The sequence below is a fragment of the Vespula pensylvanica genome, chromosome 7 (genome assembly GCF_014466175.1).
Source record: "Vespula pensylvanica isolate Volc-1 chromosome 7, ASM1446617v1, whole genome shotgun sequence".
Lineage (NCBI taxonomy): Eukaryota > Metazoa > Arthropoda > Insecta > Hymenoptera > Vespidae > Vespula > Vespula pensylvanica.
Window position 1 is genome coordinate 2,303,300 of NC_057691.1, and position 27,457 is coordinate 2,330,756.

Sequence of the window (27,457 nt, forward strand, 5' to 3'; positions counted from 1 at the left end):
AAGATTTTTTCCGAAATAAATAGAGAAAATGGATAAATAAAAAGCGAAAGAAATGAAAAAGAAAAGTAAATTAAAACGAACCATCGGTCTCATTACCAGACGTGCAAGTATCAGGAGAACTCGCCCTCGATTTTGCAAACGCATGCCGATCATGACAATCGTCTTGGGACTCGTCAGAACGTCGTTCAGGAGTTCCATCGAACGGAATGGGTTCTCCACCTTCGATGGAGAGAACGATCGGCTTCCTGGATGGTGAATAATCGGACTGCCTTCCAGCGATCGTTGCTCCAAGTGACATTGTTGTTTATAGGTTAAATACGAAACGAGAAAGAGTACGACCGAGTTCTTATTATATTTTTCTCTCTTTAAGTATCACCGATCGACCGGCTCAGCTCTAACGTTGCGCGAAATTGAACGACGGAGCTTCGTCGAGGCGCATAATTCTACAGAAGGAAGGCCGACGCACCCTCGAGAATTGCACGAGAATTTCCTTAGAATCGATCGATACTGAAATAGATATATACTTTTTAAACGACCAATAAAAGCCAACTTCGTATTACTTTTACGAATATACATTTATATATGTATATATATATTTACATATAGAATCGTATTATATATATATTTATACTCAAACAGGCTTTCCTTAAAGGAAATATAGACAAAACAATTTTAACCAAAATAAACTTCTTGTTTGCGAACTGTATGCATGTATGCATGTATGCATGCATATGTACATACATACATACGTACATACGTATATGTTTACTGTACATATAGCTCGTCTAAACTTCTTTATACGATCGTATATGTAAATGTTTCGTGTATGCACGTACGTACAACATACTCTGATAGCATCCTTTTAAATATTCATACTAACAAGTCGAACTGATTCGAAAAGGCTTCCTTAAACTATATTAGAATACGATTGTATTTCTACAATAATGTAGTTGTTAGAAACTGTTAGTTAGTAATTCTCTAGCACGTATTATCCTATCATTTCCTTTTTATCGATCGAAGTTGTTACTTCAAAACATTTCTTTCGAATTCATAATTAATAATCAAATCAATTGCGATTCGTATCAAGGGTTTCGTCATTGGAGATAATTTTGTATAATTAAACGCTATGGATTTCGCTTATTAATCATGTAAATTTATTCGATTGGCCCATCGGAAATTCATGTCAAACGTATGAATTTTATACTTTTAGTAACATTTTTACGACTAGCTCTATCTTAGTGAAACTTTCTTCGCTCTAGAGTTCCATATTCGAATTACGAATTCGAAGTTGTCAAACGACATCGCTCGTTATAGGTTTATATATACGTACATACATATACATACATATATATATATATATGTGTATGTATATATACAACGAATGAAATTGTCTTCTCCGACATAATTGCATTCAAATAGGATAATGATCATCTACAGACTCGAAGTTTACAGTATCCATTACGTGATGAAAGTTCAAAATATAATATATAATGAGATATATTTACATGCACGGATAGATAGATAGGTATGTATATGTGAATGTAAATGTAGAGACAACTGAATACCAATTACATGAAGATATTCCTCCAAGTCGTTCTACCTCCGAATTACTCGAAAAACTTTATACGTATAAAAAAAGAAAGTACTTCTAAAGTAGAACGTTTGGTTAGTTCGAGAAGTCCGATGAAGTTAAATAAATGAGCTTACTTATATCTTTAACCTTGATCGTTATATAATAACAAAACGAACCGATAAAAAAAAAAGAGAGGGAGAGAGAGAGAGAGAAAGAGATAAAAAAAGAAAAAAAAAAACAGAGAGAGAGAGAGAGAGAGAGAGAGAAAAAGCAGAAAAGATCGAAGAAAGGAAAAAAAAAAAGAAATTAAGAACGATCTCACTGCAATTAATTAATTTCTTAATTAGAGAGAAGGTGCATCAATCTTGTAATCTGATTAGCTTAAAACGAACGACGCGACGCCCGGTAATAATTTTCTTTTTAATAAAGGTGAAGAACGTTCGAGGGGAGTACGCCTACAATTTACAACTACGATTACGGTGAAAAGTAATTTGTCACTCGGAGGGTACTCATTACCGTCTCGGTTTGACCGGTATGTCATTAATATCAATAACCACTTAGTACAATATCCACGTACCACTCATACGTCAAATTCGTCTACATACCCTCGCAAACACGTTTCTACACCCTCGAATGCCTCTACCACTAGCACACATTGCCACGGTCCTTTAACGTTCCGATCATTTCCATTAAGCTTCGATGGCTTTGGTAACCGCGAATGTTTCGATGAGTTTACGATTACGAGATCGTCGATAAATTTCATTGGTTAAAATGTATACTTAACTCTCTGATCGTTCAGAAAGAGAGAGAGAGAGAGAGAGAACAAAAAATAATTATTAACATAAACTCTCTCAAATTACAAAGGATAAATATCTACGAGTAAACGATAATGATTATTATATTTATTAAATGTGATTCTTATTTCCGTGAAATTCATATTTAACGAGACACGATCATTTTGTTTCATTCAATGATGGTTAAGTAACGGTAAAATTTCATCGGTGAATAACATGCCGGTAGTTTCCTTAGTAGAAAACCACTGTGAATTGTCGTGGTTCTTAAAATGAAAAAGCATTGAGCCAATTTAGGCTTCTTCTTCTCTCTCTCTTTCTCTCATTCTCTTCGTAACTAGACTGAGAGAAGAAGAATAAAAGGGAAGAGTGAAGTGTAGGTAAGACTCTTCTGTTGAATATATATATGTAGGTACGTGAGAGCTTCTTTCTCAAAAGGAACGACCAACAACGAGCTTAATTGTCTGGGAAAACAAATTTCAGACGATTAAGATACATCGTACGAACTAAGGAGAAAACGAGGGCATTCTTTTAGTTCCCACTGATATTTTATCTTACGGTTTAACGCCCAACCTTATACGATGCTTCAAAGCTACGAGCTATTGTGGATACAAATAAAAAAAAAAGAAAGAAAACAAGAAAAGAGAGGAAAGAAGAGTAGTACCTATATAGATTTTTTATTAAGTCAGTTTGATAAACAAAAAAATAATAATAATAATAATGAAAATTAAAAAAAAAAAAAAATGCAATAAAACTGATTACGATGATACGATCTACAAAACGAATTTTGAGGATTTACTCGGATTAAACATAAAAAGAAACGACTACGTAGTTTTAACTCGAATCGATAAAATTTTATATTAGTTGTCGATAAATTTTCGAGAAATCCTAATATTATTTTTAAACGATACGTTTTTCTTTTAATCGTATTACCTTGAAACATTTCGATGATCGAAACTACGATCCTGTCACGATTAAACGTAACATTATGTTTGTTAACTTTGACAAACGATTTCAATGGGATTATATAAACACTATTTTATCGTTTACTTTTATCGAGATCGATTTATCGAACTTAGAAAAGGAACGCTAGGGACATAGAAAAATGAAAAATGTATGTGTGTGTGTGTGTGTGTGTGTGTGTGTGTGTGGTAAAAATGTCAAGTTTAAAAGACGATTTGAACTTCGAAAGAAAGAACTAGCAGATCTTTTTGTTACGGACGTAAGAGAACAAGATTTTTATTTGATCGAGCATCTGTGACTCCTCCCCATTAATTTTCTTTCTTCTTTCTACGCTTGGCCATGCCGGAATCCAAGGAATTCGTAAATCACCGGTTAATACCGTTTCACGTTCGTACTCGAATATTCTCTCTGAACGTTGACCTTTGTTCTTCGGTCTCCCTATATCTTCCTTTAGAGAAAATGTGAAGGTATTGAAAAAATTTATCATCCGAGAGTCTCCGAGTAAGTACTCCGGTCTTTTGTCTGAAAGAAAAGGAACAAAGAGAGAGAGAGAGAGAGAGAGAGAGAGAGAGAGAGAGAGAAACAGAGAGAAAGAAAAAGAAAGAGAAAAGAGAGAGAAAGAGTCTAACATAAGAGAGAGTGAGAAAGAGAAAGATCGAGTACCAAAAATCGTTGCACATATTGTCCAAAAAGCGACATGCGCGGTTACGCAAAGAGTTACTTTCACGAGTACATGAAGGACAATCCATTATCCTTTCTCAGGAGACGAATAATTTTATCGCATGGCCCAACTGCGATCACTATCCATTACTTTCTTTCTTTCTTTCTTTCTTTTTTCTTCTCTCTTTCTCTCTCTTTTTCTTTCTCTCTTCTTTTTTTTTATTTATCATTTTGATATTAGATGACTCTTGATTCAAGAATACATAGAAAACAAATTTGGAATCGATCGATGATCGAACGTTCGTTTGAAACGATCGAATTAAAATTATTTAACATCGAATTTTCACTCGGCTCGAACACGAGTCATCGATCCCTACTTTCTCGGTTGGTAATACGCATACTTCGTCGATGTAATAAAAAAAAAAAAAAAAAAAAAAAAAAAAAAAAAAAAAAAAAGAAAGGGGAGAAAAGAAAAATATATACGAAGAGAAAAGGAAGAATAAAAGAAGAATTCGATTCGCAAACTGGTCCGGTTGGATAACATCGTTTCCACGCCTTTTACTTTTATGTCAGATCACAAGTTAAACGTAAGAAACTGCCATCTTCGTCCATGCAATTATATCTTTCTCTTTCTTTCTCTCTCTCTCTCTCTCTCTCTCTTTTTTCTTTTATTTGCTACCTCATACCAAACCGAAATGTACCGCATACCGAACACGCGCGATCGATCAATTTGGTGGTATCAACCACTTCCGGCTTAACTCATGATTTTGTCAAAGTTACGTCATCAAAATAATATTTTTTTCCTTACGTAAATGAAATATGTGTGTGTGTGTGTGTAATCGATATCGAAGGGGATGCAGGAATTCTTTTGATATATATATATATATATATATATATATAACTTTCGGATTTCGCTGAGCCAATGAGAGTAACAAAAAAGAAAAAAAAAGGAAAAAAAAAAGAGAAAAAATAATAAGAAAATGGAGCATATAAAAAGAAAAAAAAAATATCCAAATGACATACATATAAAGAACAGATTGGCAATTAAAACATCGTATATGACGGTATAATCCGAGCAAACTCATCTGTCGTTCAACCGCATTTACGTGCATGTGTGGGATGAATCATTTATGTATCTATCGCATATATCTACCTATACACATAGAACTTATTCGAGAAATGAGACGTCAAATGCAGGAATTTCGTAATAATTTCAATCATTCGGATTTCTCAAGGATTTCTATATATGGAAAATAATCCGTATCCCTTTGCCGAACGATAGAATAGAATTTAGGCAGGAAGGTAGACAAAAAAGATAATAGAATCTATGAAATGCGATCTAAAATTTTGCGAAGCGCATCCTCTCGATTTCGAGGCATGACCTTGTTTATACTCTCTCTCTCTCTCTCTTTCTCTCTCTCTCTCTCTCTCTCTCTCTCTCTCTCTTTCCTTCGTTCGACAAATGCAATGTATCGGACGCGTGCGAGCGAGAAAAATCGAGTTGGAAAAGAGGAGCAACGGCAAATGGCACTGTGGTACCGTCGTACCGTGACGAAATCGAATCTTCGAGAGACAGATTTCCGATCGGGGTAAAAGCGTTTCAACGAAAACTCTCGACTTTCGACCCTTTTTATTTTATCTTCTTTCCCCTTGTAACTTCGTGAAAACTACCAATCATCCGTTCCGATTTTGCAAATAATTTTTTATCGAAAAATTATACATTTCTTTTTCGGTATTTCATACGAAATACTTTTGTTGAGATATAACTTTTCATTAAAAACAGAAAAAAAAGAAAGAAAAGTAAAAAAAAAAAAAAAAAAAGAAAAGAGAGAAATAAAAGTAAAAAGATATTGGAGAAATGTGAAATACGGGCGATTTTCAATGACGTAGTAAATCGATATCAAAATACGACGTTTGATCGGCCTCGTAAAAATCGCGAATAATCCCGAAGGAAATCACAAGATTCAACGAAAAGTAAGGTTAGATAGCAATAAATATATATTTTTCTTCTCTCTATTTTATTGGCATAGTATTTCGAGTTAGTTTTATTTTATTTTATTTTTTTTTTTTATTTACTTCATTATTTCACTTCTTTTCTTTCTCTACTAGAAATGCCGGTACATTTTTCGCGAATATCAATCGATTCATATTTTAGTGATTGAGACGATTTACCACTTAGAAAACGAAATGGAAATCGTGTTTCATTTTACACTTTACTCCATTTTAGGATGATTTCTCTTCTTATTCTTCTTCTTCTAGAAGGAAAGACCGTTGCTTTATCGAAAAGCGAAAAGCTTTCGAGAGATGCATGATTTCCTTCGTACCTTACACGACGTCGAGGTATAGCGAAACTAAATTGCGACACGTTTTTCAGAAAGCATTGCGAGTAATTTAAATAAAACGTACCTTCGCGGTGATACGTATACACGGTGAATATAAATCGTTTCGAGAAATTTCATTGAATTTTATATGTGGACGATATACGCACGCGCTTTTCCTTAAGAACTTCAACAACGATAAAGACGAAGAAGAATAAGAAAAAGAAAAAAGAAAAAAAAAGGAAAAAGGAAAAGAAGAAGAAGAAAAAGAGAAAGAAGAAGAGAAGGTCGAGATGGTTATCACGAAACTTGCAGCGTGCGCGTTTTTTAAAAGATCCTTTACTCAACGAAAAGAAAGATAAAGATAGATAGATAGAAAGAAAGAAAGAAGTAAGGAAGGAAGGAAAGAAGGAAGCAAAGAAGGAAAGAAGGAAGGAAGGAAGGCAAAAAGTAAGAAAGGAGAGAAAGAACGAAGGAAAATCCCAATGGAAAGAAGAAAATCCTATAGGAAGGAAGAAAATCCAAAAGAAAGATATCAACCGAATACTTTAAGAACTATTTTCACTAAACCGGACAGACATGTTACAAGAAATAGATATTATTTACTTAATAGCTCGCATTTAGATCTTTATAACTGCTGGGAAATAGAAAATATCTAAGGAACTTCGAGAAAAAGATAAAGCGTCTCGTAGAAAACATAAAATGACCAGGAGAAAAAGACGAAACATCTCGTACAATCGACTAAATCCTCTTAAATGGTAAATATAAAGAACATCTTGGATCTTTTACTTTCAACGGAAACGGAAATAGATTATTATCGGACTAAAAAGAGAAAAACAAGACCTCCCTTCACCACCATACATCCCTAATCTTTCCTTCTCGAATTGATCGTCCTGATCGCTAAAGAAACTGATATTGAGAAAGGTTTTGCAAATAGGTCTCTACGAGTGTTTCAAAAACAACCGCTTTCTACATGGTAGGTAAAATATACTTTCGAAAATGTGGAAATGGCGCGATAAATAACTCGACGAACGATAACGTTCCATCACGATTTCGTACGTCTCGTCGTTATATCATGAATACCATGAAAACTGATGAAGTCGTTCGAAGAAACACGATTTCTAGTTTTCACGTGGGGAAACATTTATTGGAGGAGAGAGAGGGAGAAGATTTTTACGTAAATGGTTGAGTTTTAATTTAATTTAATTTAATATATGTATTTTTTGTTTTTTTCTCTGTATATATATATATATATATATATATATATATATATATATCTCTCTTTCTCATCTTTTGTCGGACATATCTTAATCGTCGGCTGTTTGCGATGACACAACGGGGCTGCATGAAAGTGAAGGGAAGAGGACAAGACGAGAGCACCGTTTCCTGCTCTGTAAGACTTCCAAGAAAAGAAAAGGAACGAAAAGACAAGAAAAGAAAAGAAAAAAAAAAAAGAGAGAAGGAAAAAGAATTGGGAGGGACTCCAAAAACGGAGAGACATAGAATCGTAATTTGTGAAAGGCGATCCGATATCGACCATTACACGAATATAATTCGCAAATATTTGCATCTCCATATGTATGATTAGATAAAATTTTCTAATATATATATATATATATATATGAACTAATTAATAAATTATAGAATATCTTTAATCGTTTATCAACCTATTCCGACAGAAATTCGTACGAGCGAACTTATCGATCGATCGATCAAGATTAAATATTCATAAAAAGAATCGTATTATTACGTATGACAGATTAATACGTAATGGAATCTTTTCTGAAAATGTTTGCCTTGAAACGTAGGACGAGCAAGGAAGTAAGACGATATATTAATTCGTCAATTTTAAAATAATAAAAACATGGAGAAAGGTGCGGATCGATTTTCGTTGATCGATCTCGTCGATTCATCCTGGTATTAAACGTAAACTCCTTTGTGTCGCGAAATTGGAACAGTATCCTTCGAATTTCGCGCTACTTTACAGTACTTGCTTTACGTTACGTATCGTCAGTTCGGTAAGAATCAGATGGACCGGTCAGAAAAAAGAAAAGTAAAAAAAAAAAAAAAAAGGAGGAGTTAGCAGTATACTCGGTAGGGCGTGTAGCTGCTCCAGTGAAAGTACTCTTCCTCGGCCTGGTAACGTATTGCCATCTGGTCACAGTCCGGTATATAAAAAGCGCGATTGGAAGCAAAGTATGACACATTCGAGTCGACAGAACGCAAGAGTAACAACAATGAGGATCCTAGTTGTACGTACGGCTTCGATTTAACATTTGAAAATCGATCGAAAATAATTATACAATCCAATACAATTTACCTATTCTCTGATCTCTTTTTTTTTTTTTCAGATTTGTCTCTTGGCCACGAGCGTCTTAGCCGGGAAGAAACACGACAAACGTGGTATACTTTTAGGAGATTCCGGTTATTCGAGCGGACTTGGTTTGAGTGGTTACACCACTGGTGGATTAAAATCTGGTTTATATGCCGGTGGATTGAGTTCTGGGCTCGGTTACGGACTCGATTCCGGACTTGCTTCAGGATTCTCTTTAAATGGAGGTAGTGCAGGAGGTGCGTTATTAGGAGCCAGAGCTGAACGTATTACTGGTGTCACCGTTCATCGCGAAGTTCAAGTTCCGGTTCCAGTGCCGCATCCTGTGCCGGTCGAAGTTACAAGAACCGTACCAGTTCCCCATCCTGTTCCAGTTAGAGTTGATCGTCCTTATCCTGTACCAGTGCCACATCCAGTTCCAGTCGAAGTTACTCGTCACGTACCTGTTAAGGTCGATCGTCCTTATCCTGTACCAGTACCTCAACCAGTCGAAATTCGTGTACCTCAGCCCGTTCCCGTTCCCGTTCCCCATCCAGTACCAGTTCCTATCTCGGTTGGTCCATCGATTTCCTTGGGTTCTACAGGAGCTAGTAGCTTTTCAAGCGGATTTTCTAGCGGACTTTCCACTGGATTCTCAAGTGGTTACTCCGATCTTGGATCCAGTTTGCCCAGTGGACTTAGCTCTGGAATAGAGGTCAGCATCGGCCATGGATATTCTTCTAACAGCGGTGGATCGATCGGTGGAGGAGATTCTGGATATTCTTATCCTGTACCATCGAAGAAATGGTGAACGAACGAATTCGAGGAGTCGTTAAGTTTTAACGCTTACATACAAATTCTTTGTTCTTCTGGAATCGACGACTAAATGTACCTTTCTACGTTTGCTTCGAGCCAAGCATCGTAACGATCTAATAATAATGATAGTCATAGCCAATGTTTCATATAATCAATAAATTTTTTTATTTTGTTACACGATACTCAACGTCTATTTACTTTCCTTCTTTATAAAGTAATGTCTGAATAAAGATAACAGAGCATTGTCGTTCGTTAATCCGTAATCTTACTAGAAGAAACATCGTGATTAGAGCGTTAAGCTTAAGAAACAATTGCAGAGAACTAACTACTAAATTATATGGATTAATTTATTAACAAGGGACCTTCCATAAGCGATAAGTTGGCAAAATCGAAGCCAAATTAATTTCGGATTGGATTATTCTCTGCTGTGGAATAACGAACGTTGATAAACTACGAAAGTTTCTTGAATTTCACGCCGAGTAAATTAGAATGTTCGTATTAACGCTTAATTCGAGTAATTAAGTTCAATGTTACGAGTACTACATACAAGAGAGGCGATAAGGATTGAACGACGATATAATGATGGTTTTAACCGTACTTTTCGGAGATCGTACAAAAGAGAGAAAAAAGTTTTAGAGTAGTGATAGAAAACGTAGGTAGACGTAATGCAAAATATAAGTGGATACTGAAAATCTTTATGACCAATTTCTTAAGGAGAGAGAAGATTAGAAACGACACTCGATAAATGGGAAAGAAAATTGAATGGCAATGTAGTACGAAACGATATCGAATCTTATGGTTGTATTAAAACAGAAGTACCGAGAGAGCGCACAAACGCGTACATTTGTAGGTATCCATAATGAAGAGGGAACGTTCATAGCTCGATTGGTCGATGTAGAGTTCGCGTGGGATAGGATTACGTCAGCAAAGCTCTTTTCGCGTCATATGGAGCCGTCAAGCTCAACGTAAATCGGGTCAGGCCGCTTTACCTTCTTTAAACTTTATTTATTTTTTTTTAATTTTTTTTTTCTTCGTTTTTTTTTTTCCTTTTTTTTTTAGTCGGAAGGATGATAATAATAATAATAATAATAATAAAACTGCAACAACTACCATTACTACTGTTGCTAATGATAATAATAAAGAGATTGTGTATATTACGTCAAGAGCTTAATGTCTCCTTAAAATCTTAAGCATCCGATTTTACGATGATTTATCAAAAGCGTTTAAAGTGTCACGGTTCGCGTAAAACCAGTACACAACTCTTAATGAAAAATTCATATGAAATTACCACGCGTCTATTTTCCCGAGTAACCGCGAACTTTCGTTGGAAATATACATCTTATTAATGTATGTATGCAAATACTACGAATGTTCTCGCTTTCTTAATTGGTATGGCTTCAGTGATATAGGTAATATAACAAGTGGATCAATAATTCAAGTGCTATGAATAAAGACTTACGTTTGCTCGTGAAAGATGGTGCCGTAAGCGCAAAAGCACCATCTAGAAGAATATCCACTTGATATTCTATCACGAATTTATCTGTCTATTCAATTACGATCTCAATTCTATATTCTATTTCGAACTCAAGTCGAAATGAAAGATAAAGAATTACAATTTATACGATCAATTAAGATAAGTCCCATAAAATCATTACGTTGCTAACTTATCAACTTACAACACTTAACTACCATCGAAAATAATTTCCTACCAACGATAAAACAGTTCATCTCGTATGGTAATCAAAGAACGAATACCTTCAGACGGTATTGCAGAAATTTACCTCATGTCGATAACATGTTCTCAACAACGGGTAAACAAGATTTGTTTCGTTTAACTCTTCTATCAAGAAAAGTATTATTTAAAAAATATTATACTAATTTATGTATATTCTTTCTCCGAATAAATGATTTACTTACATATAGTACTCAGCCTTATCCCTTCACTAAAGCATCTATTATATCGTAAACTTACCTGAAACAAAATTAAAAAAGATATTGTTAAAAATAATTAAATTTTCTAAGACATACATTGATATAATATATACTATAGACTATAAATAAATTGGGTGATTCAATACATTGTGTTCTAAAGGAATACGTGTCTGTTGTAACTCTTCCACCAAATTAATGAAAGAAAACAATTTTCACAGCGAAGTTCGGAAGAAAAATAGAATGGAACCGAAGCAACGGTATGTGAATACAAAATGAGAATCTACCATTGGATAGAAACGATCAAAGACACACCTGCCTCGTCGAATTACCTAATGGAATTCGATCCGGAAGATCCATGATTGCGAAAGTTCATTACGATAAAATACATGTTGTATCAATAAAAGAAAAAAAAATTTCAATGATTCTCAAAGCATAAAGTAACAATTTCATTATAATTCTCCATTTACAAACAAAGCTTATTTTATAAGATCGATCGATTTAATTTGAAAAATTTACGAAAAAAACAGATAGAGGGAAAGAAATCAAAAATAATTAAAAAATTTCAAAAAACATTGTAACACGGATATTACGTGATCAACGTAACATAGAATCATACATTGACATAATTCGATATTGACCGTTGCACTGACTATAAGTATTTGCATGAAGCATCGTTTATCTGTCCTATACCCAAGCATGTAAGTAGCGTACGTGTTCGTAGAAGCATCCCTAGAGACAGGTTCAGAACTCGCTACATCTCAAAATCTCTCTCTCTCTCTCTCCACGTTGCTCTATCACACGTACCATCATCATCATCACACGTACCAACACCATCCGGAATGGTCCATTAGTATATCGAAACTTACACAGACGACGCTATAATTCCACGTTGCTGTAACTCGCGTAATATATTAATTAATTAGTCATATACCGAGAAGAGTTTATCTAGATCGAGCATATACCAACTTCTACCAACGATGCAAACATTCATATACAAACACACACAGACAAGAAGAGGAATGTAATAATTTATCCACTGTATCAAGAACCGAACGCTCTATACCCCATACAATGGTAGAATACGATCGTATAAGCATACCGATATGCTCGCATTCTAATAATTATTTCAGACGTATCCGACCTCACGAACAGTGAAACGACTCAATAATTTATCCGTCCTGCTGTTAGTATGCTACGCGACGCATACCTATAATAAATTTCGAATGATACATGAAACCCATTAAGAAATTCCATTTTTGCTTAAATACTTATTATATTTCCGTTTTTCTTTTCTCGTTTTTATTCTACGCGAACAGTGTAGGTAACTTTATATGTGTATGTATGTTCCATTTTGTATATATTCGTAATAAATATGTTAGCTTTGAAGAAAAACGAATATATGTAAGTATAAAAATCGATAACATTTACCGAACTCGACCTATTAACACGATTTTTTATTGGTTTCATATTTATTAAGTTTATTTCGGATATACTCTTATATATGTATTTACATACATACACCCACATACACACAACACACATATATGTATATAGAGCGAAAGAACGATAAAATTCTTATCGAATTATAAGTCTGTTCAATAATCTTACTTGAGAAGTCCCATGATATAAGATTCTATCATATTTTGTGTTTCTCTCTCTCTCTCTCTCTCTCTCTTTCTTCTACTTCGTATAACATAATACATATGTATATTGTGTTTGTATGTCCACCAACAACACCTCCACCATTCGTGGTTTACCAACGTCATTCAATATTTCCATGTTTATTTTAGAAATTCTTTGATATTTCACACAGTTCGTTCGAAAATAAACGCTCGAAAGATCGTCGAGATCATTATCGTTCATTTTGATACATATTACATATGTATATATGTATATATGTACATATATAATGATAACTTCATCTGAAAATATTTATTTTCGATCCATTGGAAAATCTTTTTCGTGCTATTTCTCGAAATAATTTTATCGGGAGGACGTCGAATTACGTCTAACCAACGTAAACGTAGAAATCGATGTTGGAGAAGTCGATTTTTACGAGAGCCACTGAATCGAAACGCTTTTCACGATTTCTGTGTTTCCAGTAGGTTTTAATAGAAAGTGAACTATCATAGTTAGTTTCGTAGACTCGTTCGACCGTGTCCAATCGATAAGAAAAACTCTTCGTACTTCTGATACGCGTGACAACGAATGTTAAGACAATGAATGTTAAAAGAATTCGAGCGAGAAATATTTTTTTCCACGTTTCACATATTTTCTTGACTCGATATTATTCCCCTACTCAGACTTCCACTGTTCTCTTTCTTTTTTCTTTTTTATATTACTTTCTTTTTTGTTCTTCGTCCTTTCCTCAATTTTTGTGAAAACTTTAAATCATTTCAAATAGGAAAACCTCGTTCACCTTTTTCCATTCCTCTTCCTTCCTTTTTCCTTTTCGTTAGAAGGGAACCATTAAAAGGGTACTCCGAATTTGAAGCATTTCCGTTCTTTATTGAAATCGAAAAACCACCGAACCAAAAAAGATTAGGCTTCTAACGACGACGAAAAGAATTTCGATTTAACGCAAACTTTCGATTGGTTTTCATTCTCGAATAGTTCTCGTCGTTCGTCAAAGTCTCCGACTTATTATTATTGTCGTATAATCCAATTAATTTCTATATATACATATCCGTTAATTTTTTATTTATAATATTATTTGATCAAGATAAAAATATATCCTTCATGTATCCATCTTCCTCTTCTATCATAGTATTATAACAAGGGACGAACTGGTTGTTACGTTGATGTAATGACGTGACACACACACACACACACACACACACACACACACACACACACATACACATATACAAATATATATATTCATCCATACAAGAACGACATACGCCTGATATCAATTTATCGCATGGCGTATCACAGAGCAGCCGACGGTAGTATGATATATACATATTAAATAGAGAAGAGGGTAGTTATGTCGAGCACCATCCCGCTATTTTCCTTTTGTTATATTTTTCGATGACAGTACGATGACGAGTATAAATGTGACCATTTCTATCAGAAAATATGACGTTCGTATGTATGTATGTATGTATGTATGTATGTATGTATGTATGGACGGTATTCGTTTACTGTGGATCTCTTTTCAAATCCGCTTTGCATATTTTCTCCTTTTGTGCTTGTTCTATCTGTCTTTCTTTCTCTAACTAACAATAAAGTATAAAAGATAACATGAAATCGTTAAACGTTCAAAGAAAAATGTCGGATACTTCAATCAATCAATCAATCAAAAAAAAAAAAAAAAAAAGGAATAGAAGAAAAGAAAAAATTAATAAAAAAGCAATATCTGAAATATTAAAACATTAAAATGAATGAACGACCGAAGAAACCAAAAAAAGAGAAAAAAGAAACAGAAAAAGAAGAAGAAGACGAAGAAGAAGAAGACAGACAAATCCAAAATCAATATCTTCTAGCAAACTCATTTCCAATTGATCAGGTTATACAATTTTTCTATCCTTTAGATTTTTAAATGAGATCCGTCTTGAAATTTTATTCTCCCGAGTTGAAAATTTAAATAAAACTCTGTTGGATGGAAAAACGTCCCTTTTTCCGTATTTAGAAACACCAACGAGCATACACACGGCATCCATGGAAGTGACAGCATTAAGAGTGTCTGTATATTAAGCAAATCAAAGCCGGTGTTAATTAGCGTGATTAATTTAATTGCGCTAGCGCTATTCTTAGCGCCTAAATCGAATCGATTTCTATCGTGCATCAACCCCGTCTTCGACTTTATACGTCCCTTCTTCTATCGCTCCCTCTCTCTCTCCCTCTCTCTGTCACTCTGTCTCTCTCTCTCTCTCATTTTTTCTTCTTCTATACTTATCTCTCTCCAACACTTCAACACGATGCAATGCTCTTATCCAGAACGAACGTACTGACGTCACGGCTATCGAATTTACATCGACATCGATCGTATCGCCAGGGACGAAATTAAATAACTAGAATAAGGAAAAACTAAAACGAAAAAAAAAGAACATTAAAAGAAAAGAAGAAAAAAAAAAAAAACACCAACAAAATCACCGAGGGAACGAAAAAGAGAAGCCGACCGAAATTTATTCTACGTGAAATACAAACTTTCGGAAAAAACAAAGTCGAACGGTCGCAAAACGTGAGCAGCGATTTTTCCTTTATATTCCCTACGCTTTCATTCCTTTTTTCTTTTTTTTTTTTTTTTTTTAATTATTTATTTATTTCTTTTTTACCTTTTTTCTATTTTTAATTTTTTTTTCTTGTTTTTCTCCCTCTCTATTTTTTTTTCTTTCAAAGGAAGATAATCCCTCCCCACCCAAAAAAAAGACTGAAATAAAAAAAGAGAAAGAGAACAGGGAATACGAGTTTCCACGTAAAGTAATTTTCGTAGGAGTATGCTTACGCAATAGAATTATATTGTCTTCGACAGAATATAGTCGTATGAGTGACGTTAATCGAGCGTACTAGAGCGTTGTGTTGTCGCGAATAGAAGGTACAACGGCATCGTAAACGAACGTTGGCATAACTTTATCGATATCGTTACGGCCACCCGTTCGTCACGTTTGTGCTCTTCGTCTACACACACGGAGCCTCTCTCAATCTCTCAATCTCTCTCTCTCTCTCTCTCTCTCTCTCTCTCTCTCTCTCACTCTCTTTCCCTCTTTATCTATCTCTATATACATATATACACGCATGTACACACAGAAGCGTAGGTGGACGTACGCCACGCAACGTCGGCTTTGGACCGATTGTTTTCGATTTAACGCACAAGAGTGAGAGAGATGAATAGTATGCACACACAAGTGGATAGAGAAAGGATAGACAGACAGAGACAGAGAGAGAGAGAGAGAGAGAGAGAGAGAGAGAGAGAGAGAACGATGCTTTTACAAGGTAAACTAGAGAGAGAGAGAAAGAGTCCATCGCTTGCCAATAGCCAGTCAGGCCATGTCGATGCTTAATTATCTAGCGAAGTTCGCGATTCACCCTTGTTTTTCGTAACCCACACGCGATAGTTGAACGCATGCAATACCGATTACTTCCCAACGACGATACAATTTCGTTCCAATTAACGATCAATCGATCGTAACGATTCTCTCTCTCTCTCTCTCTCTCTTTATCTCTGTCTCGCTCTTTTTTTCTTCTGGATGATCCAAATACATATGGAAAAATCGCTACAGTTTCGTCTCTCCTGATTTTTCTCTAATCTCCTTTCCCATCTGACGAAATAGGACTACTCTGACGACTGATCCGATCCGACAATTGATGTACGTTCGATAACGTATAACCAGTTTCGACTCGTAAATCGCGTAATACGCTTTACGCATAAATAACAATCGCGCTCGAGGATTTAAGAGACATTTTACGTGCGACTATGTGCATGTGTGCCTGCACGTTTCTATTTACAAGCTATATATGCGAATGAGATCAGTTGGTATTCTAATTTTATACTGTTTATATTTGTTTAATATAATCCTCACTTTAAGTTATTCCGTATAAACGATTAAATATTTTTACTTTCGATGAGGAATTCTAATTAATATTATATACGGAAACTTCACGAAATTATAACTTCTAAATATATAAGCTTATATATATATATATATATATATATATATATATATATATAATGCTTATCCTTTAGCAGCCGATGTCGCTTTATGGCTTTAGGTATAATTCCACTTAAATGGCTTCTGTTTGGTAAGGCAGGCCAAAATGATCGGTGCTCTCTACATTACGTAACTTCTATCCTCTGGTGGCTTCCATGTTGGAAATTTCAACCTAATATTATGCTCTTTCTCTCTCTCTCTCTCTCTCTCTCTGTGTGTCTCTCTCTCTTTCTTTCGTTACTGTTACTTGACATTCCTACAATACCCTTGTGATTGTGAACAATGGACCACAGACTGGTAGACGATGTATAATGAAGGTTCAGATGAATTTTCAGATTTCCCGTAAAGAACGACCGGTGACACGATTTTTCCCCTCTCTTCATACAAGTTTTAACGAAAAAGGGAAGAAACTTCTCTAAAAAGCATCTTCGGTACGCTCAACATTTCTCTAAATCCTTCGAGCGAAACTCGGATAATAGGAGTTGGTGGGTGCGAATGAAAAGCTGGGATTCCGGTTTCATCCACTTCTTCCTTTTCCTTTTCTCTTAAAACTCGTTCGTACGTACATCAAAACAAAACTTTCACAAGTAATAAGGAAAAGATTTTTTTCTTTTTATGTTCTTTCTTTTTTCTTTTTTCTTTTTTTAATTTAGCATTAGTATATGTGCAAACTGACATACACAACTGAATTTTTATAAAATAAAAACGTACAGTTAACGATATTACGCATTAAGCACAACGTTCTAGGTCTAATCTCAACTCATTGACCTCGTGGAATGAAGGTTAAGAGTTCGAGGTTAAATACACACACATAGAGAAATAAAGGGGAGAAGGAGAGAAAGATATTCACGTAACAACGCAATGAATGAATAAATATTGTCAGAGTTTCAACAGAACAGTAGCCATTTTCGTTAGTTTCCTTTGATTACGTTTACTTTTGCAAGTATGTATTTCAAAGCATGTGCAATGATGTATGATTTATTAAGAGAAGAAAATCTTATGTAAATAGTTAGTAATATGAGAGAGAGAGAGAGAGAGAGAGAGAGAGAGAGAGAGAGAGAGAGAGAGAGAGAGAGAGAGAGAGAGAGAGAGAAAGTATCAATATCAAGAGAAAGTTTACCCTTCTTGCATCTTAATTTCACATAATACGTAACTTGTAAATAACGACGACGAGATTTCAAATTAAATCTGGGTTAGAAGTCGCGAGTTAATTAAAAAGAAAGAAAGAAAGAGAGAGAGAGAGAGAGAAGAAAAAAGAAAGAAGGCAAAAGAAAAAGAGAAAAAAATCTATATAAATAAATAAAAGAAATGAAGAATGAAAAGAAATGAAGAAACTTTTTCCCGTTCGATAAAGTAACGTGACTGGAATTTAAAATAAAATCAAAACCATCGAATTTGATCACGATTTCACGAAGACTAAGTATAGATAATATAAATGCTTAATTCATAAGATATTGATCGGATCGTCTAAAACTGATTATTTGCTAAAGTTAATATCGGATGAACCGGCAGGAATTGATGCATCTTTAATAGCACCGTACGAACGTATAAAGTTATCTGTGAGATAAAGTTATTGGTGAGTTTGAAAAACTTAAAAGGAAGAGAGAGACAGAAAGAGAAAGAGAGAGAAAAGAAAAAAGAAAAAAGAAAAAGAAAAAAACGCGTGCTCGCAATCCTCAAACAGAAAATGATAAAATATATAAATTTATTTTATTACTTTATGAAATTTCGTTCGAGAAAGAAAATCTATAAAAGAGAGAGAGAGAGAGAGAGAGAGAGAGAGAGAGAGAGAGAGAGAGAGAGAGAGAGAGAGAGAGAGAGAGAGAGAGAGAGAGAGAGAGAAAGAGAAAGAGAGAAATTAATAATAGTCCTTCGTAAAACAGAAATATCGATATATTCAAATATATCGAAGCGAAAAAGTTTAAGATTAAATCGTTTGAGTCTTCGAGATTGGTTAAGAAACTCCTCTAGGAACTACTTACGCGAGAGGTTATTCGTGTTTCGTTTCGAACGAACGATGAACCGAGGAATGATTCTTCCAAGAATAATATACAAAAAAAAAGGGAAGATACGAGGCGCGATAGAAAGGAAGAGAAGACGAACGAAACATGATTTCCCATGAGACTTCGAACCTTGCGAGACTCCAACATGAAATCACGTGATATCGTTAGAGACGAAAGAAGATTTTCGGATCTTAAATAATGGTCTTTTTGAATTTATAGAAAATAGAAAGGTACGAGGAAGAAAGCATACTTTTTTTGTTCCCTATTATTTCTCTCGGAAGTCCATCAACCGAAGGCTTAATTACGACTCTGTAAAAAATGACAGAACGAATTTCTATTTTATAACGACAGTGAAAATGAGAAAGAGAAGCATTGGAAGGGTCTCCGGAAAAGAGGGGAGAAAAAAGAGAAGAAATAAAAAAAAAAAGAAATTGTCAAAGAATGTTAATGGAATTTTCTAATTAATATTAATGAAACTCTTTCTAATTCAAAATTTTGTCAAGAATTTTAAGATCTCATTTGAAAGTAACTTAAAAGACAGTCTCTGTTTATTCGTTTCAGGTATGACCCCGTCTCGTCTGTTAACTCAAAGCAGATTCCATCGACAAACGAGTAACTCAACTTCCTCTCTCCCTGTTTCTCTCTCTCTCTCTCTCTTTCTGAGTAGATGACATTAGAGAGATGTTTCTTAAAAGAACGTTTGAAGTTTCGAGATAAGTGGAAGATAAATTAGAGGATGAAAGTGAGGAGGTTTTAATAGAGAACGGATCTCGGCAGGGTACCTGATTTTACATGGGTTTGTTCGAAAATTATTGAAAATGGAGAAAATAAATGGAGAAAGCAATAAATTCGCAATAAAATCTAATTGAACGTTTCTCGATGAGGAAAGTTATAATAACAGAAACGAAAAAATTTATTAAATAAATTTGACAGGACGCTTATTGTTTAAATTAAAAGAAAGAAAAAAAAAAAAGAAGAAGAAAAGACAAAAAAGAAAAATGAAACATGATTTCCCAAGTCTATCTGAAAAGCTCAGATGATTTAAAACACGACGTAAGTGTAACAATACGTAAGTACATGCACAATGATCGTGAGTTATAAAAGCAAGTAAGAATAATCTTCGATCATAGCGATTGTCATAGTCATTGAAGGAGATTGGTTGCACGAGACGATAAAACTCGGTCAGTAGGTAAAAGGAATCTTGTTTGGAAGGGTCATATCGAGGATCTTGCCAACCGCAAACAGCAACGCTCGTGATCTCTTCTGGTTTTCCGCGTTTCCCCTCCAACCACCACTTGTTGGACGCGAGGAGAACGGGTTCCAGACACCTGATGCTACGCCACTGCGGCATCGATCCCCAAACTACCACCGCAGAGAGCGCGGCGAAACCCCTACCGTTGTCATGACAACCAACTTTACCCTACCACGATCAGTCCCCTTCTTCCTAGGTGATCCCCACTAGTACCACATTGCTACTACCCCCTCAACATCATCCCTTATTCGCTTTTATACACCCCTTTCCACGCGTCCCCTCTACCACCAAGCCAACGTCCATGACGTCAGATGATAAACATTAGCCACGACGTGCTCTATTCGAACTAACTTGCAGGGGAAGCTTTTGCTCTTGTGCAGAATAGGCAGACGTTAAGAGAAGTTACCAACGAAGTAAGTTAGGATGAATGATCGAGCTGAATTCCCAATGATTTCCTATCCTCTGACGTATACATTGAATCCGTCTTTCGACAGCTCGTCGGTCTTTCCCCCATAGAAAGTACGTATCTATCTACCCGCCTAGCTACCTACCAACCTAACTCGTTTTCAACTTTATTTTCTCGCGTGGACTGATTAATTGGTCAAAGGTAGAGATCGAAAGGGATGGTAGAGACCTTTTCATAGTAGGGTATTAGTACCGTATTCCGATGGGAAACACGACGACGGTTCGAACGATGAATTCCAGCCGATCGATGGACCTCAATCCTCTTGGCAAAATAGTACCTTCCTGTGTGATGCTAGTTGGTTAGTTAGTTAGAGAGAGAGAGAGAGAGAGAGAGAGAGAGAGAGAGAGAGAGAGAGAGAGAGAGAGAGAGAAGGAGAGGGAGGAGAAAGAAAAAGTGGAGGAGGAGATGGAAGAGGAGAAGATTGACCCTCGTGATCAAAGCATCACGCTAGCTAGCCTGAAATTATCTTAGGTTAAGGGAACCTTTTCTCAAAGCATTCATAATCAATGGATTGAAGTATCCTAAGGGAAGAAAAGCTCGTTGGACTACCAACACCAACCAACATCTACTTCAGAAACCTTCACCGATCACCTTTGCCAAAGTTAACGATCAACCATATGAAACTTATGTATGTAACAACGACATTGTCCAGAACGTGACGAGGCGCGACACAATAATTGCGGCGAATTATCGATCCACCTAAGCGTGCTCCTCTTCCTCCTCTTTCCCCTCTTTCACCATCTCCACCTCCAACTCCTCCTCCTCCTTCTCGTCTAACTCCTACTACAAGAACTTTGAATATTACATGATAGCAACAAAGGATAGATCGTTACTCGAATCTCGTTAAAGCAACATTGTCGTCTTCATGTTGTAACAAGATATCGTAAATCCTAATTAAAAATCTTATAACAATCTCGGCTTTTGTTTGTACAATTCCATTTGGGAATGATTAATCTCTTTATCTTGATAAAGGACGAAATCGTAAAAATAAATAATTTCAAAGATCGATATCAAAAGTATATATGTATATATATATGTGTGTACGTTTAAAATACGGGATGTAATCGGACGGTTCGAAATTATCGGATTGTCCGAATCAACGCGTGGGTACCATCGATAAAATCTACGTTAAAATAAATACAACGTGGGATTAGAAAAAGAAAAATAATAATAATAATAAAGAGAAAGAAAAAAGCTAAAATACACACATGTGCGATGAACGATATATATATATATATACACCCGGATTGTGTGCAATCAAGGAATGTGACGCGAGAACAGCGTCACGTTCACTATCTATTTACTCTCGCCTTGCAAATTATTGTTGATTGTTCGGGAGTATTTACGAAAATCACTACTACCACTATCACTACTACTACTACCACCACCAACCATTCTCCTCCCACCTCCTCACCATGCCACGAGAAGCTATGATACGCGTGGGCGTTCGCGCGTGCGTATATGTGAAAAGAATAAATATAATAATCAATTCGAAGGTGACAGTATAGTATTCGAGGGGAAAATATTGAATTTTCGGTTTGCAAAAAATGTTCGATCGTCCATCGTCGACTTAAGTACACAACGAACAAAAGTAGTACGATCGTTGCTTTATTTTTACATTTTCTTTTTTCTCCTCAACATTTTCAACATTTTCAAAATCGACGTGGACGAATGTACGAAGGAATGATATAAAAGTGAAAAAAGTATAATGATTTAACGACTTGACACTTTAGTAGAAACTGTCGATATCGCGATAGATTTTCAGCGATAGACTTTTTTTCTTGGAACGAAAAAAAGATCGATGTAAATCGATTCTTTTTTTTTTTTTTGATGTAGAGAAACAGAGCATCGATATAGAAAGAAAGCTTTTTGTTATCGAATCGATTCGAAAGTATTCGAGTGTTCGAAATTATCAAAAATTTTGCGAATGTTTTAATAAAAAAAAAAGAGAGAGAAAGAAAAAAGAGAAAGCAAAAAAGAGAAGGAGAGAGAGAGAAAAGGGCAGAACTATAAACTCCTTGGATTTTCACTAAAACTATCACAGACCGGAAGAAATCCCTATGATGTCAATGACCTTTGGAACCCTTGATAGCTCGGAATCATTGTTGCTTATTTCACTCGGCCGTGTGACAAGGCGTTCTGTGACGTCACTGCTAACCTACATAAGCTCGGAGGTAAGCACCGTTTACGTCAATGCCATTGCGAGAACTATAAAATATATCTTCGAAGAGACTTATATATGATGATATTATACAAGCGTAAAAAGCATATGGATAAATATTTCACGATCTCTCTTCGAACTGTCTAGAATATTTTCTAACGTCTCCGTTGGCTCCTAAACTTTTTATTTAAAAACTTTCTTTTTTTTTTACTTGCGTCTTTATTTTTTTCCTTTTCCCTTTTCCTTTTCGTTTTTTTTTCTTTTTTTTTTTTTTTTGATAAAGGTTTTACGAAATCAAAGAATATAAATCTATACAGGTATATAGTATAGGAACAAAAGAATATAAAATTCGTTTGAAAAACCAATAAAAATTTGATTTCCCTTCGTGTTTCTGAAATCGTATATCTGCAAAAGAAGAAAAGAGAAGAAAAGGCAAGAAAAAAGGAAAGATGATAGATAAACCCGACGAGTATCGTCACTTCGTTCGTTAACGATAAATATCGAATATCTTCATCGCCTCTAGTTGCTTCGAAAATCAATATAGACACACATGACGTTTCGTATTTGTTATGCGACGAAAAGTCGAGGAAAGTTAAGATGAAGCGTCTGAGAGGATTTTTTTCTCCATTTATAAATCACATTCACAATAAGAAAGTTCAAGTATGAAAGATCTTATGTAAATCTACGAAACGTGATATTTTCTCGCGTCGTGGGTAATCCATAAACCCTGTATGGTTTAAAAATCGTCGTATAAAGAAATCGAAATAGTCTACGTGACTTTTTCCAATACGAATGAAAACGATTGTTTCATTTAATAGACAATAAAGTAATAATTAAATTTCTGTGTTAAATTGCGAATGAAAGTACCGTTTAAAGTTTCATTTCGCTAATTTAAGCCCCAAGCATTTGTATAATTTTCGAATTAAAACAAAATACCAAGAGCGTGGGCTTTTTATAAGCATAAATCGTTATTGGAAAAGAGAGTGGATATAGACAAAGAAATATGAAAAAAGGAGAGAGAGAGAAAGGGAGAGAGAAGGAAAAAGATGAAATATGAGGTAGCGTACAAAGAGAAAAGAATGCGAGTGAGAGAGAGAGAGAGAGAGAGAGAGAGAGAGAGAGAGAGAGAGAGAGAGAGAGAGAGAGAGAGAAACATGCGTCCCGCAAGAGGTTGCTTTATTGATTTCAACGTGATGAGGTCGAATGCATAAAACAGAAGCATTTCTGTATTTGGTGAAAATTGCGATCTCCCGAATGTAATGGCTCTCACGATTGTAAAAGAAAAAAATCATAGAAACTCACGTGTGTTCCTGTTCGATATAGTACATAGTAGAACGTATCTATCTAAAACCAGCAAACTAATCTCCGTGGAGAAAAGTACCTTCCAATAGTCTTTAAAATTACCTTGGCTGAGCTATTTTTCGAAATTTTCTCCTTTTTCCTTTCTCATTCCACGGTAAACGTTACAATTAGTTACATTATTCGACGTGCTTTGAAAGCTTCAAAGTTTTTCTTCCGAAATTGAGATTTCGGTGTCTCTCTTTATCTTTCATTTTCTAAGGATTAAAAATTCACACCAAGTAGTTAAATCGAATATTGAATTCCAGCTGGATTTGAGTTAAGAAAAAACTCTCGTTTTTCGTGCCTTAGAAAGTTTAAGTAGAAATTATCAAAATTAGATAGACGATTCGCGAATTTATCATTTTCTTCGAGCAAGAACGACGTTTCCTTTTTATATTTTTATTTTTTTTTTTTTTCTTTGGATTTAAAAAGAAAATAATTACGCCACAGATTATTAAAATTATCGCGTTAGAGAATATTGATACGAAGTTCATTGTTATTATTAATTATGTCGCTAGTTCCTCTCTCTTTCTCTCTGTCTCTTTATTAAAGCTTGATTCAATGACAAATTACATAAGTCAAGTTCGTGGTAATCGAAGTAAGTACCTACTCCAAAGGGATATAGACGAAGAAGCGTCGTTAATTCGAGAATCTTTTCATCTCGAAACCACGGAGTCATTCGCGAGCGATAATTAGTTCGGTGAAAGGAGGAAAGGCATATAAACGGTTCAAAGTACACGTTTTAATCTAATTTATGCGCAAAGTGTAAGGCAGCTCGTACTTGATTGCATCACCAAGTGCAACGTCTCGATATCATCGCAGACTTATCATCCCTCTGTTGTAACAGTTGTTTTACATGACAAAGCGATAACAATGAATTTTTCCAAGACGAATATCCGATCGAACTATTTGTAAATTTCTTCTTCTTACAGAAGCGTAATGACATATTTTTTTTCTTTCAACCTCCTCCAAGAAAAAGAAGGAGAAGAAGAAAGAAAGAAAGAAGGAAAGAAAGAACGAACGAAAGAAAAAATAAAATAAGACTCCTGACAAATCGTTTCTTTCGTACAAACTTCTCCCTTTAAACTCTACCTACATTTCTTCTTATCGTTCTTCTAACGATAAGAAACTTTACGTATCCCATCAGCAGATTAACTTTAGGCACGAGATTTAGAACGTTAGAGAAAGAAAGAGATAAAGATAATAACGATTGATACTACCAACGAAATTTCTTGTACGATTGATAATGACTTTGTAAACTGAGAAGGAGGAAAAAAAAGGAAAAAGAAACGAAAGAAAAAAATACGAGATACCTCGAAACACTTTCTTTCCTTTTTTTTTTTTCTTTTTTTTTTCTCGTACGGAATTAAGTCGACCATTTAAAACGAGTCGAATAAACGTGAAAATGCAAGAGGATAATAATATCTGTCGACGTTATTCCGAAGAAATTTTATTCAAAGTGTTCTCAAGAGTGCACTTATTTTTAGGCGTAAAAACCTTCACCGAAAGGTTAATCTCAGTGTCTCGACACGATCTCATCTTTTTCTATAATACTTTTATAATGTAACACTCGACTCGACTCGATTCGAATCCTTCGTTCATGTGTATCTTTTGAAGCGAAGAAGACTAAAAAAAAGAAAGAAAGAAAGAAAGAAAGAAAGAAAGAAAGAAAGAAAAAATAGTATGTGTCATGTATTATTCTCAAGCTATTCATGAATAGCGGAGAATCGCGAATACTGCAGCTGTAGTTGGTGAACTAGCTTTGCTAAGCTCTCTTTCTGTAACATCAGAATATGCTTTAACATCTTAGAAATTTTCAAGATAGCGCGAAGAATACTTACATATACGATGAGCTCGACTCTACCGATCGATTCACCGACTTTCGAACGATAATACAAACTATATACAAACCCTTCTTTTTTTTTCTTTTTTACATTCGAAGTTTCGGAGTTCCATTTTCGAAAGTAAAATATTTCAAGGAAGATTGGTAAAAGAAGTTTCTTTACGGGCTAATGTACAGAACAAAAAGATTCTCTAACGAACGAAAAAACCAAGAAAGTGATTCGTTCGTTAATTATTCCTTCTCGTATTCTCGAACCATACTTTTTTGTTCCTTCTCACGGTGAAAAGAGAAGAAAAACTTTCTCATGGTGAACGGAGCAGAATAACGAACGTGAGTACGACATAATTAACTCGGGAAACGAATGAGAATAAAATTTGTGGTCACGTATGTGGTAATTTTTGTTCTTTTTATTTATCTATCTATATATCTATCTATCTATAGATTATACTCGTTCAACTTGGCTCGGTCAGGTCAAACGCAGGATAATCTCTGCACACCGATACTATTGATTTTGTTAGAGGGTGTAAACGGGAGGAGGCCTATGTCGGACGAGGTTCATGGTGGTGCGTAGACGTATAAAAAGAGAAAATAAGAAGAAAGAAAGAGAAAGAAAGAGAGAAGAAAAATCGAGTTCAAAATCCTTTTGAGATAGGTTTTGTGCTTAAGATAAAATCAGGGATGTACACACTGATCTATCGGATTTATCATGAAGTATATTCTCAAAAAGCTACTTCATTCTGCAAAGTATTATATGTATCACGGAATATAAAGAAAAAAAATACCTGGCAGTTAAAAAGCACTTCGACATTTTTATTTCATTCCTATTATCCTTCGTAGCTTTATTCGTTTCTTTTATCCTATCCACTTTGAAAAGAAAATTTTCGAGACTTCGGTCATTGTCCTTGTAATTGAATCTTTTTCCACCCTTACCACAGACTATGGGGAAAAAAATAATGAAAGAAAGAAAGGAAAGGGAAAAAAATGAAAAAAAAAGGAAGAAAATAAAAAAAAAAAACTTTCATCTCGTTAATCTGCGCGTGAACAACGAAACGTTCGCTTTCAAGTGAGCGAGAAGTATTTCAAGTTAAAATTACCATTTCCTCTTAACCATGCGTATGAACGCGGCATATAAATCTCTTCTACCTTTATTTTCGTGGTAATGTCGACCGAACTCTGAGTGTAATCGAAAAATAAATTTACATTAAAGTCCAATCTATCGGTAAGCTCCAATGGAGATGGGTGTACCAATCGATATTTCATTCGATAATTTATCCGTTAAACGTTAAACGTTATACGTAGTATATATCAATTAATACATACAGAATGCTCTCATTTAATTAAAACATTCGAAATATCTCTTCTTTGATTTCGAC

At 35.0% G+C, this 27,457-nt stretch overlaps 2 protein-coding genes across 4 annotated transcripts in view; one reads left to right on the forward strand and one right to left on the reverse strand.

Annotated features, from left to right (window-relative positions):
* The window catches only part of LOC122630744 (cAMP-specific 3',5'-cyclic phosphodiesterase, isoforms N/G), a 315,403-nt gene that overhangs the window by 195,399 nt on the left and 92,547 nt on the right, over nt 1-27,457 (reverse strand). The window lies entirely within an intron of this gene.
* LOC122630749 (cyclin-dependent kinase inhibitor 1C-like) lies at nt 8,512-9,605 on the forward strand. The gene is made up of 2 exons (XM_043815598.1): nt 8,512-8,557; nt 8,657-9,605. The coding sequence occupies exons 1-2, from the start codon at nt 8,543-8,545 to the stop codon at nt 9,425-9,427; spliced, it is 786 nt and encodes a 261-aa protein (XP_043671533.1). The 5' UTR covers nt 8,512-8,542; the 3' UTR covers nt 9,428-9,605.